General features: G+C 46.9%; 1 protein-coding gene across 1 annotated transcript in view; it reads left to right on the top strand.

Moving 5' to 3' along the window:
• Nucleotides 1–20168, top strand: part of Drc3 (dynein regulatory complex subunit 3) — a 48580-nt gene extending 28412 nt beyond the window's left edge. Inside the window, exons 7-14 of the mRNA XM_008821974.2 lie at nt 2926–3041; nt 3595–3707; nt 5438–5612; nt 8188–8319; nt 10474–10544; nt 12500–12623; nt 19243–19374; nt 19737–20168. Coding sequence (XP_008820196.1) covers nt 2926–3041; nt 3595–3707; nt 5438–5612; nt 8188–8319; nt 10474–10544; nt 12500–12623; nt 19243–19374; nt 19737–19850 — 977 coding nt within the window. The 3' untranslated portion in view covers nt 19851–20168. The remainder of the gene's footprint in view (nt 1–2925; nt 3042–3594; nt 3708–5437; nt 5613–8187; nt 8320–10473; nt 10545–12499; nt 12624–19242; nt 19375–19736) is intronic.
• Nucleotides 20169–23273: the final 3105 nt, after the last annotated feature.

The following is a 23273-nucleotide window of genomic DNA, read 5'->3' as shown; positions in this document are numbered from 1 at the left end:
TAAAGCAAGCAAGGAAAAACCCCAAAAAAAAAAAAAAAAAAAAAAAAAATTTTTTTTAAAAAAAAAAAAAAAAAAAAAAAAAGCCAGACATGGAGCTAGAGAGATGCAGTGATTAAGAGTACTGGCTACTCTTGTACCTCTACAACCTGGATTTGGTTCCCAGAACCCACATTGCAGCTAACAATCATCTGTAACTCCAGTTCCATGGGATCTGATGCCCTTTTCTGGCTTCCACAGGCATTGCACACACATGATGCACATACATACCTGCAGGCAAAATACTCACACATATAAATTTTTTTAAAACCTTAAAAAGTCAACAAGATGGTTCAAAGGTTAAGGCATTTGATGTGATGACCTGAGTTCAGTCCCCAGGACCCACAAGGTGGAAGAGAGAACTGATTCCCACAAGTTGTTCTCTGATCACTAATGTGCCATATATGGTATACACACACACACCAAAAACAAATAAATAGAAATCTAAAAAGAAAAAACTCAAAAAACAATTGAAAACCTGGAGTGGTGACACATACTTGTAATCCCAGTGCTGGGGAGGCAGAGAGACAGGCAGATCCCTGGGACTCAATCAGTCTAGCCTAATTGGTAGGCTCTAGACCAGTGAGAGACCCTATCTCAAAAACTATGGTGGAAGGCCCCTGAGGAACAACACCTAATGTTGTCTTCTGGCTTTCACACACACATGCACACATGTACTCACACATTCACACACACACACACACACACACACACACACACACACACACAAGACAAAAGCACATTTACATATGGAGATGGATATAGTTGTTTCTTTTTACATACCATTTAAATCTCGGTTGACTACCTGAACTGCAGGATGCAGAACATCTTCAGCTGATCAATATTTTGATTTTTTTTTTGTCTTTTTGAAACAGGGTCTCCCTGTAGCCCCAGCTGTCCTGGAACTCACTATGTAGAGCAGGCTGACCTTGAACTCACAGAGATCCGCCTGCCTCTGCCTCCCGAGTGCTGGGATTAAAGGCATGCGCCACCACAAATAAAATATATTTTTTTAAAATAATTTTTTTATCTTTTTGAGACAGGGTCTCCCTGTAGCCCCAGCTGTCCTGGAACTCACTATGTAGACCAGGCTGGCCTTGAATTCACAGAGATCCGCCTGCCTCTGCTTCCCAAGTGCTGAGACTACAGGCGTGCACCACCATGCCCAGCCTAATATTTTGATTTTTTTAATGTTCAATGCTGAGAACACTGCTTCGCATAAATACATAGCACAAAATGGCAGAATTGTGTTTAGGGCCATTGTGGAGGGACCAGCAAAGTGGCTCAGTGGGTAAAGGTGCTTGCTGTGCAAGCCTGGCAACCTGAGTTCAATTTCCAGAACCCACATAAGAGTAGAAAGAGAAAACCAACTTCACAAAGTCCTCCTCTGACCTCCATTTGTGGCTTAGCACATGGTCTCCACATCCCACATCATAAATACACAATGATAATAAATAAAAATTTTTAAAGAAATTGTTGGGAATTCTGTCCTAATTCCAAGTCAAGATTCATTCATTCTTTTTCATGAATCTTGTCAGTAACTCAAACAGCATTTTTAAAAAATTCAAACATTCTAATACAGTCCAAAGATGCACTAATTTGATACTTACATGCTAAAAAATGACAGCAGGAAAATACTAAGTCTTTGTTTTACACAATTAGTCATTATATTTCTGTAACAGCAGGAAACTGGATATATAGTAAAAACACTTTCAATTCTAAGCCAAGGGGTTTTGTGGGGGACAGCATGCATGCACAGCTGTGTTTTCTGAACCAAGGACAAAGTGAACTCACACAATTCAGCATGGGCAAGCTCTCCCACAAACACCTGGGGTTCATTATATACTTGATTTTGAATTAAATTTTGGTCACTGTTCAGAAACCTTTTACTGTTGCTGAAGTTTTTGTGATCTCCACATTCAGTTACTCCATCCCATATGGGTTAGCAAGCCACAGTTTAAAAGACCTGGATTTAGACACTAATTTGAAATACAGCATGGGCTCAAAAGCTTGAGTGTATTTTTCCCATTATAAAAATACAAGAAAAGTGCCAGGCATGGTGGCGCACACATTTAATACCAGCCCTTGGGAGGCAGAGGCAGTTGGAGCTCTGTGAGATCAAGGCCACCCTGGTCCACATCATGACTCCCAGGTGGGCTAGGACTAGGGAAACCCTATCAAAAAATAAACAACAAACAACAACAACCAAAAAAAATATACAGGATGAGAACTAGAGGTATATATAGTTCAGAGGATTAGCACTCACCTAGCACATGTGAGGTCTTGAGTTATAGTCTCAGCACTGAAAAAAGAATCTAAGAATCTAAAAATCACAGGACATCTGCAGTTGTAAGGCCTCTTCCCAGGCACGGTCTCTGGGATCCTCAGAAATTTCCATCAAAGGCAGGTAGCCTGCATGTCCCACTGTACTGTGAGCAAATGAAGGTTCCTTCCATGATTCAGAAACCTGCTTACAATCATCAAGATAAATAATGAGTAAAAGATCATAAAAGAAGAATTCTGCCAAGCAGGCACTGGAACACTACTTCCTACAGAACTGTCTGGCTTTGGGCTGCCATCCCAAGCCCTGAGCTTCTTGTACTGTAGAACTCAGGCAGTTTCTGCTGGTCCCTGCAGCTTGTCAGGGGTAGTTTTCAGGCTGCCAGGACCAAGGGCAGGCTCTTGGGAGTACCTCCAGTTCTGTGATCTCCCTAGGCTTAGGTTTCCTAGAAAGAAGATAGGCATTCTCATTTCAGGCCCTCACACCTTTGCTGTCATGAAGATACCCTCCAGCACACTGGCCTATGCTTAGGAGGCCATAGGAAGTGTGGCTGGAAGAACCAGATAGCCTCTGGTAATAGTGCCATTCCCTGTTCCCTGGTCAGAGAGAGGTGGCAAAGATAAAACACCAGTACAATATTGACGAGTTGAAGCACCGGGAGGCGCAGATGCAGGCCCAGCTGGAGGATGAGCAGGGACAACGGGAGAAGCTGGCGGAACACAAGGTACCACATAGGAAGGTGGTCTGCCCTTACCTCAGAGGTGCCCATGAGAGTGCCCTGGATCCATGAAACAGAGGCCCACAGGGATCCCTAGAGTCCAAAAACTAGTAAAACAGTGTCCACAGGCTACTCCCTGCCTTAGCCCTTCTCCCCAGAGCCATCTCTATCTCAGCTCAGCCCCCCATTTCCTGTGCTCAGGCCTAAAGAAAGTGTGCTAAAAACAGTCTGTTCCAGTGGCTTATTAAGACCATCAGGTGGTTCCCCACATAGTAACTGTTTGACCTTCAGTTCAGCATGGACCTGAATTTGTGGCTATGCCCTGCTGGCTTCCATCCTACCAGCTCCCAACCCTCAGTGCAGCTAGACAGAGGAAATAGCCTGCAACTATGTCTTCAGGGCATGCCCTTCCCTATGCCTGGAATACCCCATACACCTGCCTTCCTCGGAGGGAAGGCTACAGCTCAGGAGCAATATCCCTTCCAGGAATCCTTGGCTGCCCCCAACCCTCACAGGGTTCCAGCTCTCAATCACCTTGTTGGGATGTTTTGACCTGCAGTTGGCATTCATCGAGCACTTGGATGGCTCTTTCCTGTTTGAGAGCTTGTATGCTGAGGACATGGAGGGCAACAAGCTGTCCTACCTGCCTGGTGTTGGTGAATTCCTTGAGGCATATCCTTCCTGGGTCACTGCTTCCTCTTCTGGTGTGGGCCTGACCCAAGTGCTACTAACCTGCCTTGGGCAAGTTCTTTCAACTCTGTACTTCAGTTTCCCCATCTTTCATATGAGACCCTGAGAGATAAAATGACCAGGAGGTCATTGAGCTGTGTGGGACAGTACTGTTTAGATTTTAGCAGGTACATTGAGTGGCAGTTGCTGGTTGGGCCTGTCATGCCTGGCAAGCTGGGTTTCTGAGATGGAGCAGTTGGTCTATGTGTCTATGGCAAGGATCCCCACAGGTCCTATTATGGCTGATGCTGTGATCTGGATGCACATTTCCTTAGGCAGCCCACCAGATGGATGTCATTAATAACCCTAGAGGTTAAGCAACTTGTACAGGATCATGTCATTAGAAACCAGGATTTTAACACCCATCTGTGGAGTCTTAGGAGCCTGCATTCGTCCTCTAGTTGGCCCAAGGATGTGATCATGACATCCAAACCATGGGCTTCAGTGGTAAGCTGTTGGACTCAGTAGATGTGAGGCATCCTGGAGCTGCTGAGAGCTCTGAGTTGAGCTAGCCAGTCCTAAATGGGGCCACCATCGCTGCTGTCAGCCTCCAGCCAAATTCAGAGACAGATTTACACAGAAGGAAGTAATATTTGGGAATAAAATGTGAAACTAGAATTGCAATTTGGGACTCCCAAGTAGAGCTCAGGAAAGACCAGGGCTCCCCAAGAAAGAGAAAAGCTGCTGCATTGTGCATCATGATGGTGCCATAGTGACAGGGTATAGCTTGCTCTTTTCCTGTCTCACAGGCAATTTCTCTGAGTTGAACAAGTGAGAGTATGTGGCTGGCTACTCCTGTGCTGGGTCCCTCTGTAGACAGCTCTTATATGAGAGCCTCCATCCACAGCCCTCCCAGCTCCTTTGACCACGTTGGTGAGCTCCTTAAGGCATGTCTTTCACACCAGTGACTCTGTTTTGAATCTGACATCTTTCTCAGTGGGTATCTACCGAGAACCCCAATTGTGAAGAGAATGAGGTGGGGCAGTGAAGTCAATGAGATGGGGCTTCTATGTGCTTGGCCACCCCTCTTCCAGGAAGCCTGGGTTCTCAGCTGGAGCACTATGAAGCTGTGGGATTTGGGGGTGAGTCATTTGATCTTCCAAGTACATCTCCACATCCCCATTGGATCCCTAAAGTTAGTGGGCTTTGCCTGTGTGAGTTCAATTTCCCAAGGACATTAATGTGGCCCCTACCATGCCCTCATCTGAGACAAGGACATTGAGGCCCAGAGAGGTGAAGTGTCTTGATAGGGTGGTTCCCAGAAACAGCAGCAGAGCCAGGACTTGAATCTGAATCATCTCCTTTCACTCTGTGTTTCTCTCTTAGCTCAGATGAGCACCAGGATCAGTCCTCCAAAAAAGGGCCCTTCTGGATGCTGTGCCGGGTTGGTTCCAACATCTTCCTGGACCCCTGGTCTTTGAGGGTGTTTTTCCTGGACCTTCAGTGGTGTTCCTGAATTCCTCAGACTGAGGGTAGAGGTGCCATAACCACCAGATTATGCTCCAAATTTGAACCCCAGCTCTCTGGGCCCTTAGTGTCTTCACCTGCAACCATGGGCTGGAGTCTGCCGTACAGTGTTAACAGTGTGTTCTGTAAGGAGTTGCCAACACTTTTGTCCTGGGTCTAGTGGCCTGATCCTGAGATAGCCTCAAGCTTCCTTAATGGCCACCTACCTACAAGGACAAATTTGTCATCATCTGCCTGAACATTTTCGAGTACGGCCTGAAGCAGCAGGAGAAGCGGAAGATCGAGCTAGACACCTTCAATGAGTGCATGCAAGAGGCCATCCTGGAAAACCAGGAGCAGGGAAAGCTCAAGGTTGCCAAGTTTGAGGAGAGACACCTGCAGGTAGGTTCCCACATCCTGTGCAGTGTGCAATAGGCTCCTCTCACTGGGAATGGCTGCAACACCAATGTCCTCTGGTGACTCCTGCAGTTCATGGTCTCTGCCCATGTGCCAGGGATCACACCTCTACTAAATGACCCAGCAGTAGTCCAGCAGCACCAGCCAGCACAGTGGACCTCCCTCACATCAGATGCCCCTAGGATTCAAGGTCACCCCATCTCATCTTCATTAGCAGTGACAGTGGCATCATCTATTCTACTACTGTGATGACCACCATGACAACTCTTATGCCTTCTTCTGCTACTGATTCTTTCATTTATTCAGCAGGTGTCTTCTGAATGTCCTGGCCTTGACATGCTGGTTCCTGTCTTTGGGGAGCTCCCACCTAGTGAGGCACTCAGCTCTGAGCCCAGCCCCTTCTCACCTGAATGAGTAGTGGTCAGTGTTGTCCTATGGAGAAGCTAGGGGAACCTTGGGAGACTCCTGGGGCCCCTCAGTTCAGACTTAAGAATCTAGAGAAGGCTGAATGTCATAGGACAGACTGGGCCATGTGTGGTAGTAGAGGGGAATCCCACCAGAGAGAGCTGCAAGCAGAAGACCCTGGTGTTCAGGACCCAGCCCAAGCAGGAGTTATTTGAAAGGACCAGTCTTTGTACTTGATGAGATGGTTTCTTTTAGTTATTATTGTTACTATTGTTGTTTTAGAGATTGAGTCTCACTATGTTGCCTAGGCTCATTTCAAATTCCTGTGCTTAAGTAATCCCACTACCTCAGCCTCTCCAGTAGCTGGGACCACAGGTGGCACCATATCTGGCCTAGAGGGTATTATGTATAGGTGTTTGGTTCAGCACTTAAAGAGTACTGGCTGCTCTTGTAGAGGACCTGGATTTGGTTTCCAGCACCTCGATGGTAGCTAACAACTGTCTATAACTCCAGTTCCACGGGATCCCATACTTTCTTCTAGTCTCTGTGGGCACTTGCATACACATGGTGCACTTATATACATGCAGGCAAAACAGTCATACACATAAAAATTTTAAAAATTAATCCCCTTGTTTTCTCTTTTTTTAATTTACTTTTTTCATTCAAACCTTTATTCCATCAGGAACTTGTTGTCATATAAGGCTTGTGGTAAGTGGTAGCTGAATTTCTTCCCAAACAGGGAACAGTACACATGTCCCTCACCTGGCTAAACCACTCCATTATTCTTTTCTGCTTCGTGACTCACACCATTGGTGACAAAAACAAAGTTGCATTTCCTCAGTTCTTGCAATGCTCCTAGACCCTTTGTTGATGAACATTTAGTGTTTAGGGCTACCTGGCCCACAGGTTGCTCATCAGCCCATAGGTACTGGCTCGTTTTGATGGTTCAGCCTGTTTTCCTTTGACTTCTAATTGCTCCTTGAGACTCTGTAGGAGGGTCTACTTGGCTTGCTCAGTGATTGGGTCTGTGTTTCTGCTGTGGAAGATATGGCTTTATCCCTAATTTGGCAGTGTTGAGAACTGGTGCCTTGAAGAAGTGACTAGGGGAACAGAGAGATGGTTCAGGGGGTAAAGGTACTTGCTGTGTAAGCCTGGAGACCTGAGTTCAATCCCTGGAACCCTCACAAAGTCAAAAAGAAAAAAACCAATTCCATAAAGTTTCATCTGACCTCCATGTGCACACACACATACAATAATAATAAATTTGAGAAAAATTTAAAGGAAGTGATTAGGTTGAAAGGAGGGATTGACAGATGTTTTTCTTGGGGTAGAACTGGACTAGTGACCTTAGAGGTGGTTGCTATAAAGCAAGCTCTACTTTCTCAGCACTCTTTTGTATCCTTTCTTGCTTGCCACATGACCCCTTTCTGTACATGTCTGTACCAGATACTTAAGAATGTACTCCAGTCAGGCGTGGTGGCGCACTTGGGAGGCAGAGGCTGGCAGATCTCTGTGAGTTCAAGGCCAGCCTGGTCTACAGAGTTCCAGGACAGCTGGAGCTGCAGGGAGACCCTGTTTCAAAAAGGCCAAAAAAAAAAAAAATGTACTCCAGTATGATGCTGTCCACCACATTGTGATGCAGCCAAAAGACCCTCAATAGAAGCCAGACAGACAGGGCTAGCTAATCGGTCTTGTACTTTCAGCCCCTGAAACTGTGAGCTAAATAAACTTGTTTCTTATGGTATTAAGGGGATCAATCTGAGACCTTTCTAGTATTAGGCAGGTGCTCTTACACAGAGCTAAATCCTCAGCTTGCATGTACATAGGTGCAGTCAAGACAGTTAGGACTGGGAACATACCAGCTCAGTAGAGTGCTTGCCTAGGATACACGATGCCCTGGGTTTGATCCCTGGCACTGCATCAACCAGGTGTGGTAGTGTACACCTGTAATCCTAGCACTTTGGAGATGGAATCAAGAGGATCAAAGTTTAAGGTCATTTTTTTTTTTTTTTGAGACGGTCTCCCTGTTGCCCCAGCTGACCTAGAACTCACTATGTAGACCAGGCTGGCCTCAAACTCACAGAGATCTGCCTGCCTCTGCCTCCCAAGTACTGGAATTAAAAGCATGTCCTAAAGCACATATTCTTATTTGCAGTGTTTAAATGCCATCCGAGAAGAGACAGAACTGTCCAACATAGAAAAGAAGCTCATAGAGTGCAGCGATGACATCAATGAGCTATTCAACATGCTCATGATGCTGGAGATGCAGCTGGTAGAGCAGCTGGAGGTAGGGCCAGGCCCAAACATGCCCAGAAGCCTTGTGACACAGCTTCAGAACCACTCCAAACACAGCCTCCACCAGCATGTCATATTGGCTTGGTCACTGTTGGTCCTGTGTTTGTTTCCAAGACCTTTCATTTCTTTTTTTCTTTACTGAGGAAGGAACCCAAGGCCTTGTCCATGCCAGGCAAGCACTGAGCTACATTATCACTACCACTGAGCTACATTATCAGCCCCTGCTTTCACTATATTTTAATGGCTTAGGTAGGAAGTGATTCTTTGGTGTGTATGTTCATATGTGATGGGGTGCATATGTGTGTGGGCCTGTGTACACGTATGAATGGAGGCAGAGGACCACCTCGGGTGTTATTCCTCAGGCACCATCTACCTTCTTTTTGAGGCAAGGCCTCTCATTGGCCTAAAACTCTCAAAGTTGGCTAAACCAGCTAGCCAGTGAGCCCCAGAAATCCACCTGTCTCCACCTTCCCAGTGCTGGGATTACAAGCACACACCAGATTGCTTGCTTCCTCCCCGCACTCCCCCGCCCCCAATGTGTTCTAGAAATTGAATTCAGCTCTTTGTGCTTACAAAGCAAGCACTTTACCAACTGAGCTGTCTCTGCAGCCTGGAAGTGTGAGAGGTGAACTTATTCCTCTAGAATGTCTTCTTTACCCCACCCCCAACCCAAAGCCTCAGCCTGTGAAGGTTTTTTCCACTGGACTCAAGAAGTCCAGGCACTTGCAAGACAAGACAAGGTGGACCTCCATTTAAGAACTAAACAAAGGCTCCTTGGTGTTGCAGCCCATGCTTGCTCTCTCAGGGCAGGTGATGTGAAGAGCCTACCGAGTGGCACTGAAGATGGGAAATGAAAAGCACGGCTGTCTCTAATGCATTAGCGGCCAGGGTGACATGTGTTTGCAGGCAGCCAGACTGGGAGTCAGAGGTGGTATGATGAACTGAACCTCATCAGATGCTGCTGTGGCTGGGCCAAGAGATAGAACCTAATCAATTCCTCACACATCAAGTGACACCTCCGACATGGGCTAGATTTGCTATCACAGAGCGCAGCAGCCACTCACATCCCCCTAGGAATTGTTCTGCTCAAGTACTGGAGCAGAACAGCCACAGGAGGGTGGCTGGCTCCTAATCCTTTCAAGCAGGGAGATTGTTCTCAGCATCCAAACACTTCCCAAATCAGAGTACTTGTCCTACTTCTATTACCAGCCACCAAAGGCTGAAAGACAGTCATCCTTTTCAATGACCCTATTTTTATTCTCCACAATGGTACTTACGCACATATGAAAATGGTCTCATTTGCTCAGCCTGCAGCCAGGCCTCAGGCTTCTGTGGATTCATTCCCAGTACCTTTGGCCCAGCTTGCAGTCCCTGGAGGTAAATGGCAGGTCAAGGGAGGAGTCTTCTGGGAGAGTAGGCCCATAATCACATTCTTCTGTCATTCTCTCAACAGCACTGAGACCTGGTTAGGCCTCAGGCACGCTTCTGGGCAATAGCAGCTAACTGTGAGAAGTCTGTGATAATGTCCAGCACTTACCAAACATCCTGGTTTTGCCAGACATCCAGTAAAGCATTTTGGGTGATGTAGCTCATCTACACACCCCTCTCTATACCTCCATGATACTACACAGGGAACCTATTATAACACATGTGGAACTGGAGGCCAGGAGAGGTTAAAGGACTTTCCTGGAGTGGAGCTGGATCTTGAGGGCTCTTGCCCTGGAGATAATGGACAGGTGCTGTTGAGAGACCCAGAAGGAAGGAGTTTATTCTAGGGGAAGGGAAATAAGACCAGGACGTGTACTCCTGGTAGAGGACACCACATAGGCAAAGGCCTGGTGACAGGGCCAACAAGATTGCTTGGTGGGTAAAGGTGCCGGCCACCAAACCTGACAACCGGAGACTCACATGGTGGAAGGAGAGAACTGATCCCTACAAATTGTCCTCTGACCTCACATACACATAAACAAATAAATATAATTTAAAAATTAAAAAAGTTTCCGTTTATAGCATGAATATTCAAGTGAGTAGTGAACTGACACTGGAGAGCAGCAGAGGGGGTGGTCTTTGCCTCTAAAGGTCTGTGATTTGAGGTGGTGCAAAGAACGTTGATACACATATTGACTATCCCCTTTATCATTCCCAGGAGACTATAAACATGTTTGAAAGGAACATCACTGACTTGGTAGGACTCTTTGTCGAAAATGTGCAAAGCCTATATCCTTTCTGTGATGACCTGCCATCCATGAGGAGGCACCATAGGCCCCTGGGGTTGTCCTAGCCTCTAGAGGAGCCAGGGCAGAGGTGCCTATGCTTTTAACAAAAAACAAGGGGTAGCAGAGCATCCTCAGATATTAAGAGGGCTGAGGATAGCTCAGGGGTAGAGTACTTGCTTAGCCTGGGTTCAGTCCCCAGTACCGAAAGAAGTAAAAAGGCAAGTAGAAACTAGGAAGACACAAGTACACAGGAGTTCCTCTCGGGTGGCCACACCTCTGCTGCTCCCTCTGTGGAGGAAGGTAGTGTGTTACATCATGCTTCACTTTTTTACCAGAAAGACCCAGTCCCCATTGGTTTGCAGAAAGGCCTACACCTCCCACAAGAAGGTGTTTACACTCCTGTCCTAGTTTGTTTCTCCATTGCTGTGACAAAACACTCTGACCAATACCAACTTGGGGAGGAAAGGGTTTATTTAGCTTACATATCCCGGGTCACAGTTCATCCGGGAGCCCAAGGTAGGAACTCAGGGCAGGAACCTGGACACAGGAGCTGGAGCACAGGCCATGGAGGAATGCTGCTTACTGGCTTGCTCCCCTGGTCCCTGCTCAGCCTGCTTTCTTATGCAACACAGGCCCACCTGCCCAGGGGTGGCACCACCCACAGTGGGCTGGGCCCTCCCACATCACTCAACGATTAAGAAGGTGCCCCGTGGACATGGCCATAGGCCAGTCCAATGAAGCCAATTCCCCAATTGAGGCTCCCTCAACCCAGGTGTGTCAAATTGACACTAAAGCTATCCAGCACAACTCCCCACAGAAAACTAGCTCATGGGCATCTCCATTTTTGAAATTAGAGGTATAGAAAATCTTTAGTTTTTCACCAAAGAGCTCCTGTTAAAGGATGCAGATTTGGTGATGTTATAGAATATGCCATGGAACCTGAGGCGAGTTCCCCAACCCCAACAGTGGTGGGCCTCTTAGAATTCCAGTTTAGATGCCCAGAGGGACTTCTGTGGCCTCTTAGAATTCCAGTTTAGATGCCCAGAGGGACTTCTGTGCAGTAGAATCCTAACATGTATTCCCAAGTGGGTGAAGCTCTTGGGGATGTGGACATCCCAGCATCATTGCCTGCCCCATGGCAAACACTCTGGAGTGAGACAACAGCTACACTTAAGACACTGATGAATTATAAGGAGCTCAGCAGGCTAATGTTAGGGTTAGAAGCCTTTTGAAACATGACCAATGCTTTGTGGGGAGGCTACTTCCAAGCTGTACCCCAGAAGGAATCAGATTCTACCATCCTGGAGCTCAGAGTTCAGCAGGCAGGCAGAAGCTGTGACAGTAGCAAGCGGTACTTAGGGTACAGGTGAGTCGCATTCAATCTGGAAGTTGGGGCAGCCACCTCCTTGAGCAAGAGTCTATTAAACAAGGACCTGAAGGTGGCTGCAGGGGCAGGGTAAACGGGAGCAGAAACAGCATGTGCAAAGGCCCTGAGGTTGGGCCAGAGAAACCAAGTTCCCAGAGGAGGACTTCAAGCTGTTTCAGAGAGCTCCAAGCTAGGGACCAGCTACCCAAATCCTTAAGCTTACACTGGCTTATTCTGCCATTGGATAAGAGGCAAGAGAGTGTGAGAGACTAGTAGCGTCTACTACAGTGTTTAGTTGGGAAGTCATGGGGATGGAGAAGCAGATGAGAGTGAGGACTCTGAGGTGAGCTGGCACTAAGAGACTGCAGGGACAGAAATGATATGGAGACTTGAGGATGGCCCTGGGCTTGATGCATGTGGGTGACACCTTGATGGCTATGATGCCTCTCAGCACTTCAAAGCTCAGTTTAGACTCTTAGAGACTGGTCTCTCTAGAAAAGGTGACATGGCCTGCTTGTCAAGAGGTCCAGCCACAGGTCAGAGACTCCTGGCCTGCTCTGCCTCCGGCTTTGCTTAACTCACAGCTTCAGGATGGCTCAGTGCCGAGACCTGGAGAACCACCACCATGAGAAGGTTCTGGAGACTGCCATCAACTACCTGGAGAAGATCCTCAAGGGCGAGATGGATAAGGACTTACCTGATGATGTACGGGCGGTAAGCAAGGGCAGGGCGCTGGGGCACAGAGCAGGCCACAGTGAGCATGGTGGTGGGGAGTCAGATGGATGTAAAATCTAGCCTGAATCCATGGCTTAACTTGACAACCTCCCGGAGTCTCGGTTTCTCCATCTGCTAAAGGAGATTGTATCCCACTTTGCAGGAGCATGAATGGGTAAATAAGTTAACAGGGTACCTCAAGGTCAGGATGATTTCCCAAAGTTCAGGTCTATAGGGTCTTCTGGCACTTTCTAAGGGAGACAGTTACAAACAGAGGTAAAGGTCAGAGATTTCCCCCAGGTGTCTTAACTTTAGTGTCTAGAATAAGGACAACTGTAGCATTGATATACTCCAAGCCCCATGTCTGGCCCAGCATGATGTCCCCAGTTCTACCAGTACATGCAGTGATAAATGTTGGGGATTAACAGGTCAGGCCTAGATGCCTGGCTCTGTCCTTGGGTCTATACCTAAGGAGGCATCCATGGGTCTACCATGGCTCCAGGAATAGCATGTGGATGTCTTAGGGAAGGGGTTCATCAAGGATGGATTGGCACAGGTCCACACACTTCCCTCGGGGGCCTGCTTTCATTCATGCACTATCAAGTTCCTCGGCTGCTCTCTATTACCATGTTACCACCAGGCCATACCCCGGCTGCCCTTTGCCTGCCTGCTGGCTTCATGCTGCCCCCATACAGGGTCTTCTCCACATGCAAACAGGTAGGTCCTTTGGAAACCCAGACCAGTCTTCACTCCTCCCAACTTGCCACAATCTTAGAGTGATTCTTCTCCATAGACCGCAGACACTCAGGACTAGGTCTACCTCCTTTGGCAGCCTCTGTCTTCAGTCCTGGTACTCAATGCCCCAGCCTCTGGGCTACACTCCTGTCTGTCAGACTTGCTCATTTCAATTGACATTCCATCTGACAGACATGCTCATCCCCACTTCCATGTGCCTTCAGCATCCTTGCCATCTAGATCGCAGTCCTCTGGAGAGGACTTCCCTTAGCACCTTGAAAACCACTGTCCCTCTACTACCCCATCAATTGGATCAGAAGCTTACCACAGTTCTAAACTCTGGCTCATGTTGATTTGCCTCTACACCTGAACTATACAGAAGCTTGTAAGGGAGGACAGAGATGGGCTGTCCATCACCATAGACCTCCTGAGTTAGCAGCAGTGACCAGCATGGAAGCCAGGAGTGACCCAAGAGCTAACTGGATGAGCATGGATTCACCAGGCTTTCACTCTGTCAGGAGCTAGGTTGAGCTGTACAGATGGAGGCCAGCAGCCCTGACTCTATAACCTCAGTCCTGAGGCAAGGACAGACATCCCTCAGATCAGCATGATGGCAGAGCCATAGTCACACCAGCCTTCTCTCCCTCAGCCACTTATGCAGCTCATTGTTGATCAAACAGGAAAATGCCATGCTGCCATAAACCAAGAAGTTTCCCTGAGAGACTCTAGAACCCTTTGATAGTCCTTGTGGGGTGCAGAGTTCCCAGGTGTGTGACACCCAGTGGACAGATCACTGAAGCATGCTTACTCCCTAGTGACTATGGCACATAGCAAAAGATGGGCCCCAGAGGCCATCAGCAGAGAGGTAGGCCAACCTTCCCTCTAACCCAGGTGGCCTGCCTTGTGCTGCGTGGCTGGCCATGTAGAGCTTTCTCACTGGTGGCTCACTGCTGTCCAGCCTGATCATTGCATGTGACATCATCATTTACCAAGGGAAGCACCATTATTTTTTAAAAATATTTTATTTTTTTGGTCTTTTTGAGACAAGGTCTCCCTGTAGCCCCAGCTGTCCTGGGACTCACTATGTAGACCAGGCTGGCCTTGAACTCACAGAGATCCACCTGCCTCTGCCTCCCAAGTGCTGGGACTACAGGCGTGTGCCACCACGCCTGGCTATATTTTATTATTTTTATTGTATGTGTATGAGTGTATTGCCTGCATGTGTATAAGTGCACCTGTGTTGTTCAATGCCCACAGAAGACAGAGGAGGGCATTGGATCCCTTGGAAGTGGACTTACAGTTATTAGCTGCCAAATGGGTGCTGGGAATTGAACCCGGGGCCTCTACAAGAGCAGCTGGTACTCTTAACCACTGAGCCACCTCTTCAGCCCCAGGAAGCACCATTATTATTATTATTATTTTAAGTCTTTTTGAGACAGGGTTTCCCTGTAGCCCTTGGTGGCCTGGAACTCTCTCTGTAGACCAGGATGGCCTCATACAGAGATATGCCTGCCTCTGCCTCCCAAGTGCTGGGATTAAAGGCATGTACAACCATGCCCTGGAAGCACCATTATTACCTGAGGTTACAGATGAGAACAGTGGGCCAGGCAGGCTCACAGATGCTTGGTGAGATGGCACAACTGCTGAGGACAAAAGCCTAAGTTCTGACACTGTTCTGATACAATGCTGGGCCGGTAACTGCAGTCAGCACTGCAACCTTCCCTATACACAAATGGCAGGCATTCTGGGGGTGCCCATGGCATTAGGCCATAGGGCTCTGCCTCTGAGCTAAGAGACTCCTTGGGCTCTCTGGCAGGACTGGGTGGAATTCTACTTCCAGGACCTTATGGGGATAGCCAGTGGGAACCCCTTTCTAAGAACATCCACAGTTATAACACAACATGGGAACCCAAACATGTCTTTCATGGAAGCAATAGAACATGCCTGTTTTCTCCAGAAGAAAAACACCAACTGTGAGGAGTGATGACCCCACCAGTAGCTGATGTGTGCTGCAGCCTCTGAGGGCCAGCCTGCCAAGAAGGCTGGGCACAGAACTTCCTTCCTCCTCCAGCTAGACATGAAAGAGGAGGCATCACTGTGTTTCTCTGCAGATGAGGGAAATGAGGTGCAGAAATTAAAGTAGTAGAACTGGATTTGGACCAGGGCAACTTGGCTCACCAAAATCTTTCCTGGGCCTATAGTCCAGAAGAGGCCTATAGTCCAAAAGAGGACAAGGGCAGAGGGTAAGAGCAATCTGCCTTCCATTACCCAGGAATCGTTGTGCAGATTGTAATTACAAAGTCACACAGTTGAGGATGTCTTCAAAACACCTCTCTAAAGCCAAATGCTGTTGGCCAGGTCACACTTGGGCCTTGTGTTTCCCAGCCTGTACAGAATATGAGGACACTAAGCTGGAGAGAGAGCCCAGAGCCAGCAGGGAGGAGGGATGTCACCTGTACTTATAGGGCCAGTGCTCAGATCTGGTCCCCAAATTTGTTTGAGGGCAGTCTGGATGAGACTGGTAAAGATGGGGTAACTGCCACAGATTCCAGCTGGACTGAAACCCCCTCCCACACAGGTCCCTGCTCCATCAGGCCTAGCTGTTCCTTGACTGTGGTGGAAGGGGATGCAGGCTCACCAGGTGTGAGAGAATGACCTGCTCCCACATGCTACAGGACAGCAATTCTTCAAGCAGCACTGTGGGCCTGGGAAGGGTAGCGACTATGCCCCTCAAAAACCCTGTCAGAAAACAGAGCTGAGGGGCAGGAGACATAGCTCAGTGGTCAAGAGCATGTGTTACTCTTCCAGAGGACCCAAGTTTGGTTCCCAGCACCCATATCAGGCAGCTCACAAACACCTGTAACTCCTACTCCAGGGGATCTAATGCTCCCTTCTGACTTCCATATGCACCTGCACACATTGCAGACACACATAAATGTACATATTTTAAAATAATTTTTTTTTAAAAAAGAAACTAAGCTGAAAGCTGAAGGAATGTATTTTTACCACTGTAAGGACCACCTCTGTGAGGCCAGCAAGGCCTACAGAACAGGATGGGATATCTGGGGAGACAGGGATGGCTGCAGTTCCCCATAGATTGTCCTAGCTCCTCCCCATACCTAGTGCCTACAACCTGCAGAAACTGGAGGGCAATCCAGAGTATTTTATGCATAACTATCCTAAGAGGGAAAGCTGGAGGCTACCACTCTAGGCCACTTGAAGTCCAGAAACAACTTGTTAGTGGCATTTGGAAAGAATTTCTTCAGCAGGTATGGTGGCAGCACACCTATAATCCCAGCTACTTGAGAGACTGAGGCAAGAAGATCACTTGATCCCAGCACTGGGGAGGCAGAGGCAGGCAGAACTCTGTAAATTTGAGGCCAGCTTGATCTAAAAGTGAGTTCCAGGCCAGCCAGGGCTACACAGTGAGACCCTGTCTAAACAAAAATAAAAACAGACCTCTTCCTGAAAGCAACCTGAGGTGACCTGTGCCATGAAAATAGTTTGTACTCTCTTGACCCAGAATACTCCACAAAGTTATGCAAATTGAAAGGTTCAAATCTTAGCATTCACTTTAAGAACACCAGTGTACCTGCCAGAGCTATCAAGAGTATGCATATCCAAAAAGCCACCAAATATCTCAAATATGTCACATTAAAGAAGCAATTCTGGTAGTGTAATGGTAGCAGCTGGACACAGGGTCAGTGGCCCCCAAAAAGTGCTGAATATTTGATGTACATGCTTAAAGTTGCAAAGAGTAATGCTGGACATCAGTGTTTGGATGTAGACTCTATAGTCATTGAGCATGTCCAGGTAATCAAGACAGAACCCACACACGAGCTTCCCTGCCACATTGAGATGACCCTTACTGAAAAGGAACTGTTACTAAGTCAGAAGAGGTGGCTGCACAGAAGAGAAAGGTATGCAAGAATAAAGTGAAGAAACAAAAACTTATGGTACTGGAATAAATTCAGCATGAAAGAAAAGTGAACAAACAAAAAAGAGGATCACTTGAGCCTAAGCAGTGAAGGCCAGCCTAGGCTGTTTAACAAGATTGCATCATAACAAACAATCCCAAGATTTTCCTTTTGTTTGTATTTTCTAAATCTCAGTTTTTCAGGACCAGTTCTAACTCATGTTACTAAGCAAACTTTGGATTTTTGTACCTCACAGCCTTTGAAGTCATTGTCTAGACATCTGAACTCTGAGCAAGAGATTTCTTTGCCTAGCAGTTTAGACTCATTTTCTAAAATGAAGGTTGATGCTGTGGCTATGGCTATTTCTAAAATAACCAGGGCACTGGCTCCTGAGCAGACTAAGTATGGGCAAGTTTTCATCTTTGACTCCTTCCCAGAGCCTGGCCTGGTGTCTGGAATACATTAAGGAACTTAATGACTTCCCGTCATTTCTAGTGTTCTTGTGCTGACTGGTTTTCTCTAGGAACCCCGCACCTCACACCAACTAATCTGGCTTTTCTCACATGAGATTCTGTAGAGAACCAGCATCCCACAGACATTACGTTAAAATGGAGTCTGGGGCTGGAGAGATGGCTCAGCAGTTAAGAACATTGGTTGTTCTTGCAGAAGACCCGGGTTCGAATCCCAGCACCCACATGGCAGCTAACAACTGTCTGTAACGCCAGTTCCAGGGGATCCGACAGACTCTTCTGTCCTTCACGGGCATTGCACAACATGGGTGCACTTATCTACATGCAGGCAATATATGCATAAACATAAAATTAAAAAAAATAAATTTAAAAAATTTATAAAATGCAGTCTGACCATTAAGTTGGAAAAGCAAGAGAGACAAAAGTCAATAGGTTTGTTTTCCACGGGACTTCCTTTATACAACCTTCAGGACACTTTGGGCCCTGCGAATCTTCCTTTGGAACCTAGGGGTGCTGGATTGCCCAAATATTTGTTCAAAGAATACATTTTTGTGGGTTTTTTCAGAAATATTGACATTTCAGGATTCTACAAGAACATATTTTAGAGACCACTAAATTAACCAATACTATAGAAAATGAAGCCCCCCCCAAGTACTATTTATTTATCCCTGAAACAAAAATTTTGGTACACTTGGGACTTCAGATTTCTGATTAGGAATGTTTAGAAGAACTATGCAAAATATGCCAAGTCAGAGCCTGTTAATTCTGAAACCCCTTTAACCCATGCATTTCAGACAGGGGCTGTTCTACCCATGGGTGTCCCACTTGAAGTTCTCTCCACATAGAAAACTCAGGTCCTTTGCTATTCTTGCCTTTATAAAGTACCTTGGGTTCAAGGTGGAAGCACTGCTCCCTAAGAGCGTCAGCAAGTTCCCCTGCCTTGGGAATGACTGCTAGATTTTCCCCACAGTGTCCACACCAAGAACCAACCAGGCCTCCTAGATGGTGGGTGGTTGTAACAACTTGTTATAAGGCAGCAAACAATGCCAGGAACTAGCGAAGGAATGCAAGGTTTGATTCTGATGACATGAGAAGCAGTAGAGACAAACAGGAAGTGAACACCCCACTTACAATGCTTACTGTTGGAGTAGCCTTGAGACCTTCAGCGAGCCTCTCTCACTTGACCTGCAGACTGGAGAGCCCTGGAAAGAGGCTTTGTGAGACCTGATATCCTAAGTGAGGTTGTCCTGCCCAGCCACCTGCCATTTCCCTGGGGAAAACGTGCTCCTGGTGGGACTTGGCATAACACCTGCCACAGCTCAGATTGGGGAGCAGATTGTCACCCAAGGATGAGCTGGCACAAGGTGATGGATGTAGCATGGGCTTTCTACCAGGTACAACTGCATAGCCAGGGGCCTCTTTTCTATTCAGTTCCCATACTTTGTGCTCAGGGCACAATGACATACAGGATCTCATTTGGGACTTCTCACCTTCCAGCTTTTTGTTGACAAAGACACGATTGTTAATGCGGTTGGGGCATCACATGACATTCACCTCCTGAAGATTGACAACCGAGAAGATGAGCTGGTGACTGGGATCAACTCTTGGTGTACCCATCTAGTAGACAAGGTGAGCAAACACCAGCCAGTAGGCTGGGTCAGTTTTCTAACTACCAATCAGAGTGAGGACATCTTCCCTGGTAGTATAAGCTATTTTTCATTCAGAAATGAAGTAGAGAAAGGAAAAAAAAGGTTATAAGGATAAGATCTACAGTGAAGATAGTATGGCCTAGTCACACTTCTAAATCCATATGCCTCCTTGTTTGACTCCTGCCTCAGATAGAGACCAGCAGAGCATGGGTGGGGCTCTGAAGTAAATGAGGTACAGAAACTGCAGAGCTTTCAAGGCCAGTTTTCCTTCCCTCTTGGGTCTCAATAAATGATGTTAGCTAGCATAACACTCAGTCCCTGGGCTTTCATTTCATTCCCCAGATTCACAAGGATGAGATCATGAGGAACCGCAAGCGAGTGAAGGAGATCACTCAGTACATCGGCCACATGCAGAGTGAGCTAGACAACCTGGAATGTGGTGACATTATAGACTAGTATGAGCCAGACAGTGGGTCCCCTTTAGAGCATGGACCTAGCCCAATTACAGGGATTCCTTAGCTCGCAGCTCCCCCAATACCATTCTATCTCACCCTTGGGGGAAAAAATCTCAGTAAAGAAAAATAAAGGTCTGGTATCGCTTTTCTCTTTGAGGGAGATTATGGTGATGATCACATTCATGCCTGAGTAGGACCAGGGTGGCTGATATTTGATTGAAGGTGTAAGGTTATAGCAAAACACTAAATCTGAGTCAGTGCTCTTCTCTCAGCCATGCCGAGTAGGCTGCAGGGTGGGCCAAGTCCTCCCTCTTGAATGTTGAGGACCAAGGAAGCCAGAGAGGTACAGCTCCCACCTCAGCACTGAGGCCTGGACTGACCTCCAAGGTGGAGGCCACAGTTACCTTTAGCTCAGAACTTGGCTGCGTGAACCCAAGGACACGCAGTTTAGAATGCAGGCTGGCCACTCTATCTCTACCACATTACCTGGGCTTCATCTGTGATACCTTCTCTGAGTACCATGGAGGGGTTCAGGAAGCCAGTGCATGGGAAGTATGAAGAGGCACCCAGAATGGTATCAAGGCCTTATGAGTAGGGCCAGTGCCATTTTGTCCCTCAGACATGTGGGGACAGAGGCCTGGAGCACCTTTGCTGCCTACACATTTCCCTTCCACTGGGCCCATTAAGGAAGAATGCCTGTCTGCCAAGACTGGATAAGCCAGGTTGCCAGAACTCTCAGGATTCCCATGTGGAAGATGAGCAGAAACATGTTAGTCAGCTTCCCATCACAATAACTAAAAACAATACACCATCAGTTTATCAAGAGTAAAGGTTTATTTTGGCTCTCAATTGCTGAGGGTCCAGTCCACGATCAGTTGATACCACTGATTTGGGGCCTTGTGGTGAGGAGTACATCATAGCAGGAGCACACAAGTAGAGTAAAACCACTCACCTTATGGCCAAAAAGTAAAAGAGGAGGAAAGGAAGGGCGTCTCACAGTCCCCCTTGATGGCACACACTCAGAGACCTAAGGACATCCCACTAGGCTCTGCCACCCAATAGCAAGACCCTGGGGGGTGTTGGCCTTTGACCCATGGGGTTTTCGGGGTAAGTGACTTCTGGGGAGTCTACTTCTATTCACATCTGACAGAGAGGCTAACAACAGACCAAAGAAACAATTCCATCCAAGTCTTACTTAACAAACCAATGGGTTTAATTAGGACTACTAACATGAGCATGAGCAATTTACACAGAAATCTTTCCCTCTCTTCTAGCAACTGTTAATTGCATATATATCCTTGGGAAGGGGACAAACCTTATGAACCTCGTAGACCTTCCCCTCCTCCCACAAGAGAAGTTAGTAGGTCCAATCTTGTGAAAGTCTCAGGCAGGTCATAGGCTTTATTAGGCTGCTCTGATTTCTAGATGGCAACAGCCATATTATGCCTGGAAGATGGAGTTCCACATACTACCTGCCCCTCTGGCTCTTTCATTCTTTCTGTTCCCTCTTCTACAATGTTCCCTGTCCCCTTGGAGGGGGTGATAGAGATACATTTTATTTTCTTCCATTTACAGCTGACCATTGGCTGCTATACCCGCAATACTCGATTATTCTCAGCAGTTTGACCAGTTATGTGTCTCTGCAGTGACCTCCACTCAGGATTACAAAAAGAAGTGTCCCTAAGGCCAAGAGCAGCAAAAATCTATGGGCATAAGCATAAATGTTTAGGAAACAATTTGAAAATCAAGCATGGTGGCACACACCTGTAATCTGTGGAGGATTAGACGTTTAAGGTTATCCTCAGCCACACAGCTGAGTTCAAGTTCAAGACAAGCCTGGGCTAGAGACCCTGTCTGTCTCAAAAAAAGGAAAGGGTTGAGGAGGCATTTAATAGATAGGCATATCATATCTATTTAACAAGACAGCAATAGCTTCTCCGTTAAAGCCTATGACCACCTTAGCCATGGGTTTTTGCCTTGGCATGGGTTCCCACCTTTAGAGTGGGCCTTAAACCAAATGGAAAGTAGTTATTTATACCAATGTGTCATGCCACTGTTAACACCACTGGCCACATCTTATATGACCTGCTGACAGTATAACACAGAGATGCACAGCTAAGCAGGACTGTTAAAAGAATTCTCTCCTATCTGCCTGCACAATGCCCTCCAGCACTGCCAACACTTGCCAGGGGGAAGGGAGCTTCCAGCTTAGCCCCACCCTGACCTTTACCATATCCTGTAGCCAAAGCATGAAGCCAGAAGGGTCTTACCATCTAGTTCTGGCATGTAACCAAGAGGAGTGGAAATAGCCTGTATTGTGTGTAGCTTTGGGGACGTCCCCCACCAATAAATCAAGGGGAAGCAGCCCACCCCTGGTCCTGACTTTTCATTCAACAGCCTTGTGTCTTCTGGGTGTGCCTTTCCCCACATGTACAAGTGCCTTCTGAGTTGATATTTATAGGCACAATCTACTGTAGGAGTTTCTCAATCACCTTGTCAAGTGTCACATGTGCCTTCTCTAGCCACAAAATTCTCAAGAATTTCACAACTATGCTTGGCCTCTGTATCCCATATGGGGTGATTTCCCATCAGTGTTCCTCCAGGTACACTGGCATGTCTTTCAGAAACATTTCTAAATCTGTAAAATACTCAAGAGGTTAACATTATGTGATGAAATCTTTTTACAAAGTGGACAGGTTCTTTGAACACCCACCACCATCTGTTCCAAGCAAGTGCCAACTGGTCTTAGGATTCAGCAGCTAAGGGGATACTAAAAAGAAAAAAAAGTCCAACACAAGCATGAAAAGTGTCCCATTGCTTGTATAATTTCCTCAAAAGAGCAATGTTATAGAGTGGTGTGGTAGGACGCAATGCTTTCTTTAGCTCTCTGCAATCTAGTCCTCCTCCATGAGACCTCCTGTCTCCTTATCCTGGGTCAAAACACATCTCTCCAAATCCGGTGAGCCTGGAGAGGCCTATTTCATATGTCTCAGGAACATGCTCACCTATTACACCAGCTACTCGAGCCGGCTTCCCAGATCTAACAGGGTCTTAGCCAGCACCCCTATAGTCTTTAACCCTCCTTGGCCACACCTGGCTACTCAAGGAGCCCTGAGCTGGGCAAATAATCTCCATACCCAATATACTTTCTTACAAGAGAGAAATGTACACAGAGCCCTTTGGAGAAGCAAGCATAGTCTTTCTGACCTGTACTGCCTGGTTATGTCTTCTAAGAGCTGTTGTTCAAGCTTTGACATTTTCCAGAGACTCACTGAATATGACTTCTTGTCAGCTTTAAATAATTTTATGTGTATGAGTGTTTTGCCTGCACATGTTTAAGTGCACCTGTGCATACAGTGCCTGTGGAGGCCAGAAGAAGGTATTGAATACTCTGGAACTAGAGTTATAGATGGTAGGTCCTCTC

The sequence above is a fragment of the Nannospalax galili genome, unplaced genomic scaffold, assembly GCF_000622305.1.
Source record: "Nannospalax galili isolate Female #2095 unplaced genomic scaffold, S.galili_v1.0 scaffold1448, whole genome shotgun sequence".
In the NCBI taxonomy this organism is placed as follows: Eukaryota; Metazoa; Chordata; class Mammalia; order Rodentia; family Spalacidae; genus Nannospalax; species Nannospalax galili.
This window is presented reverse-complemented; position numbering and strand designations above follow the sequence as displayed.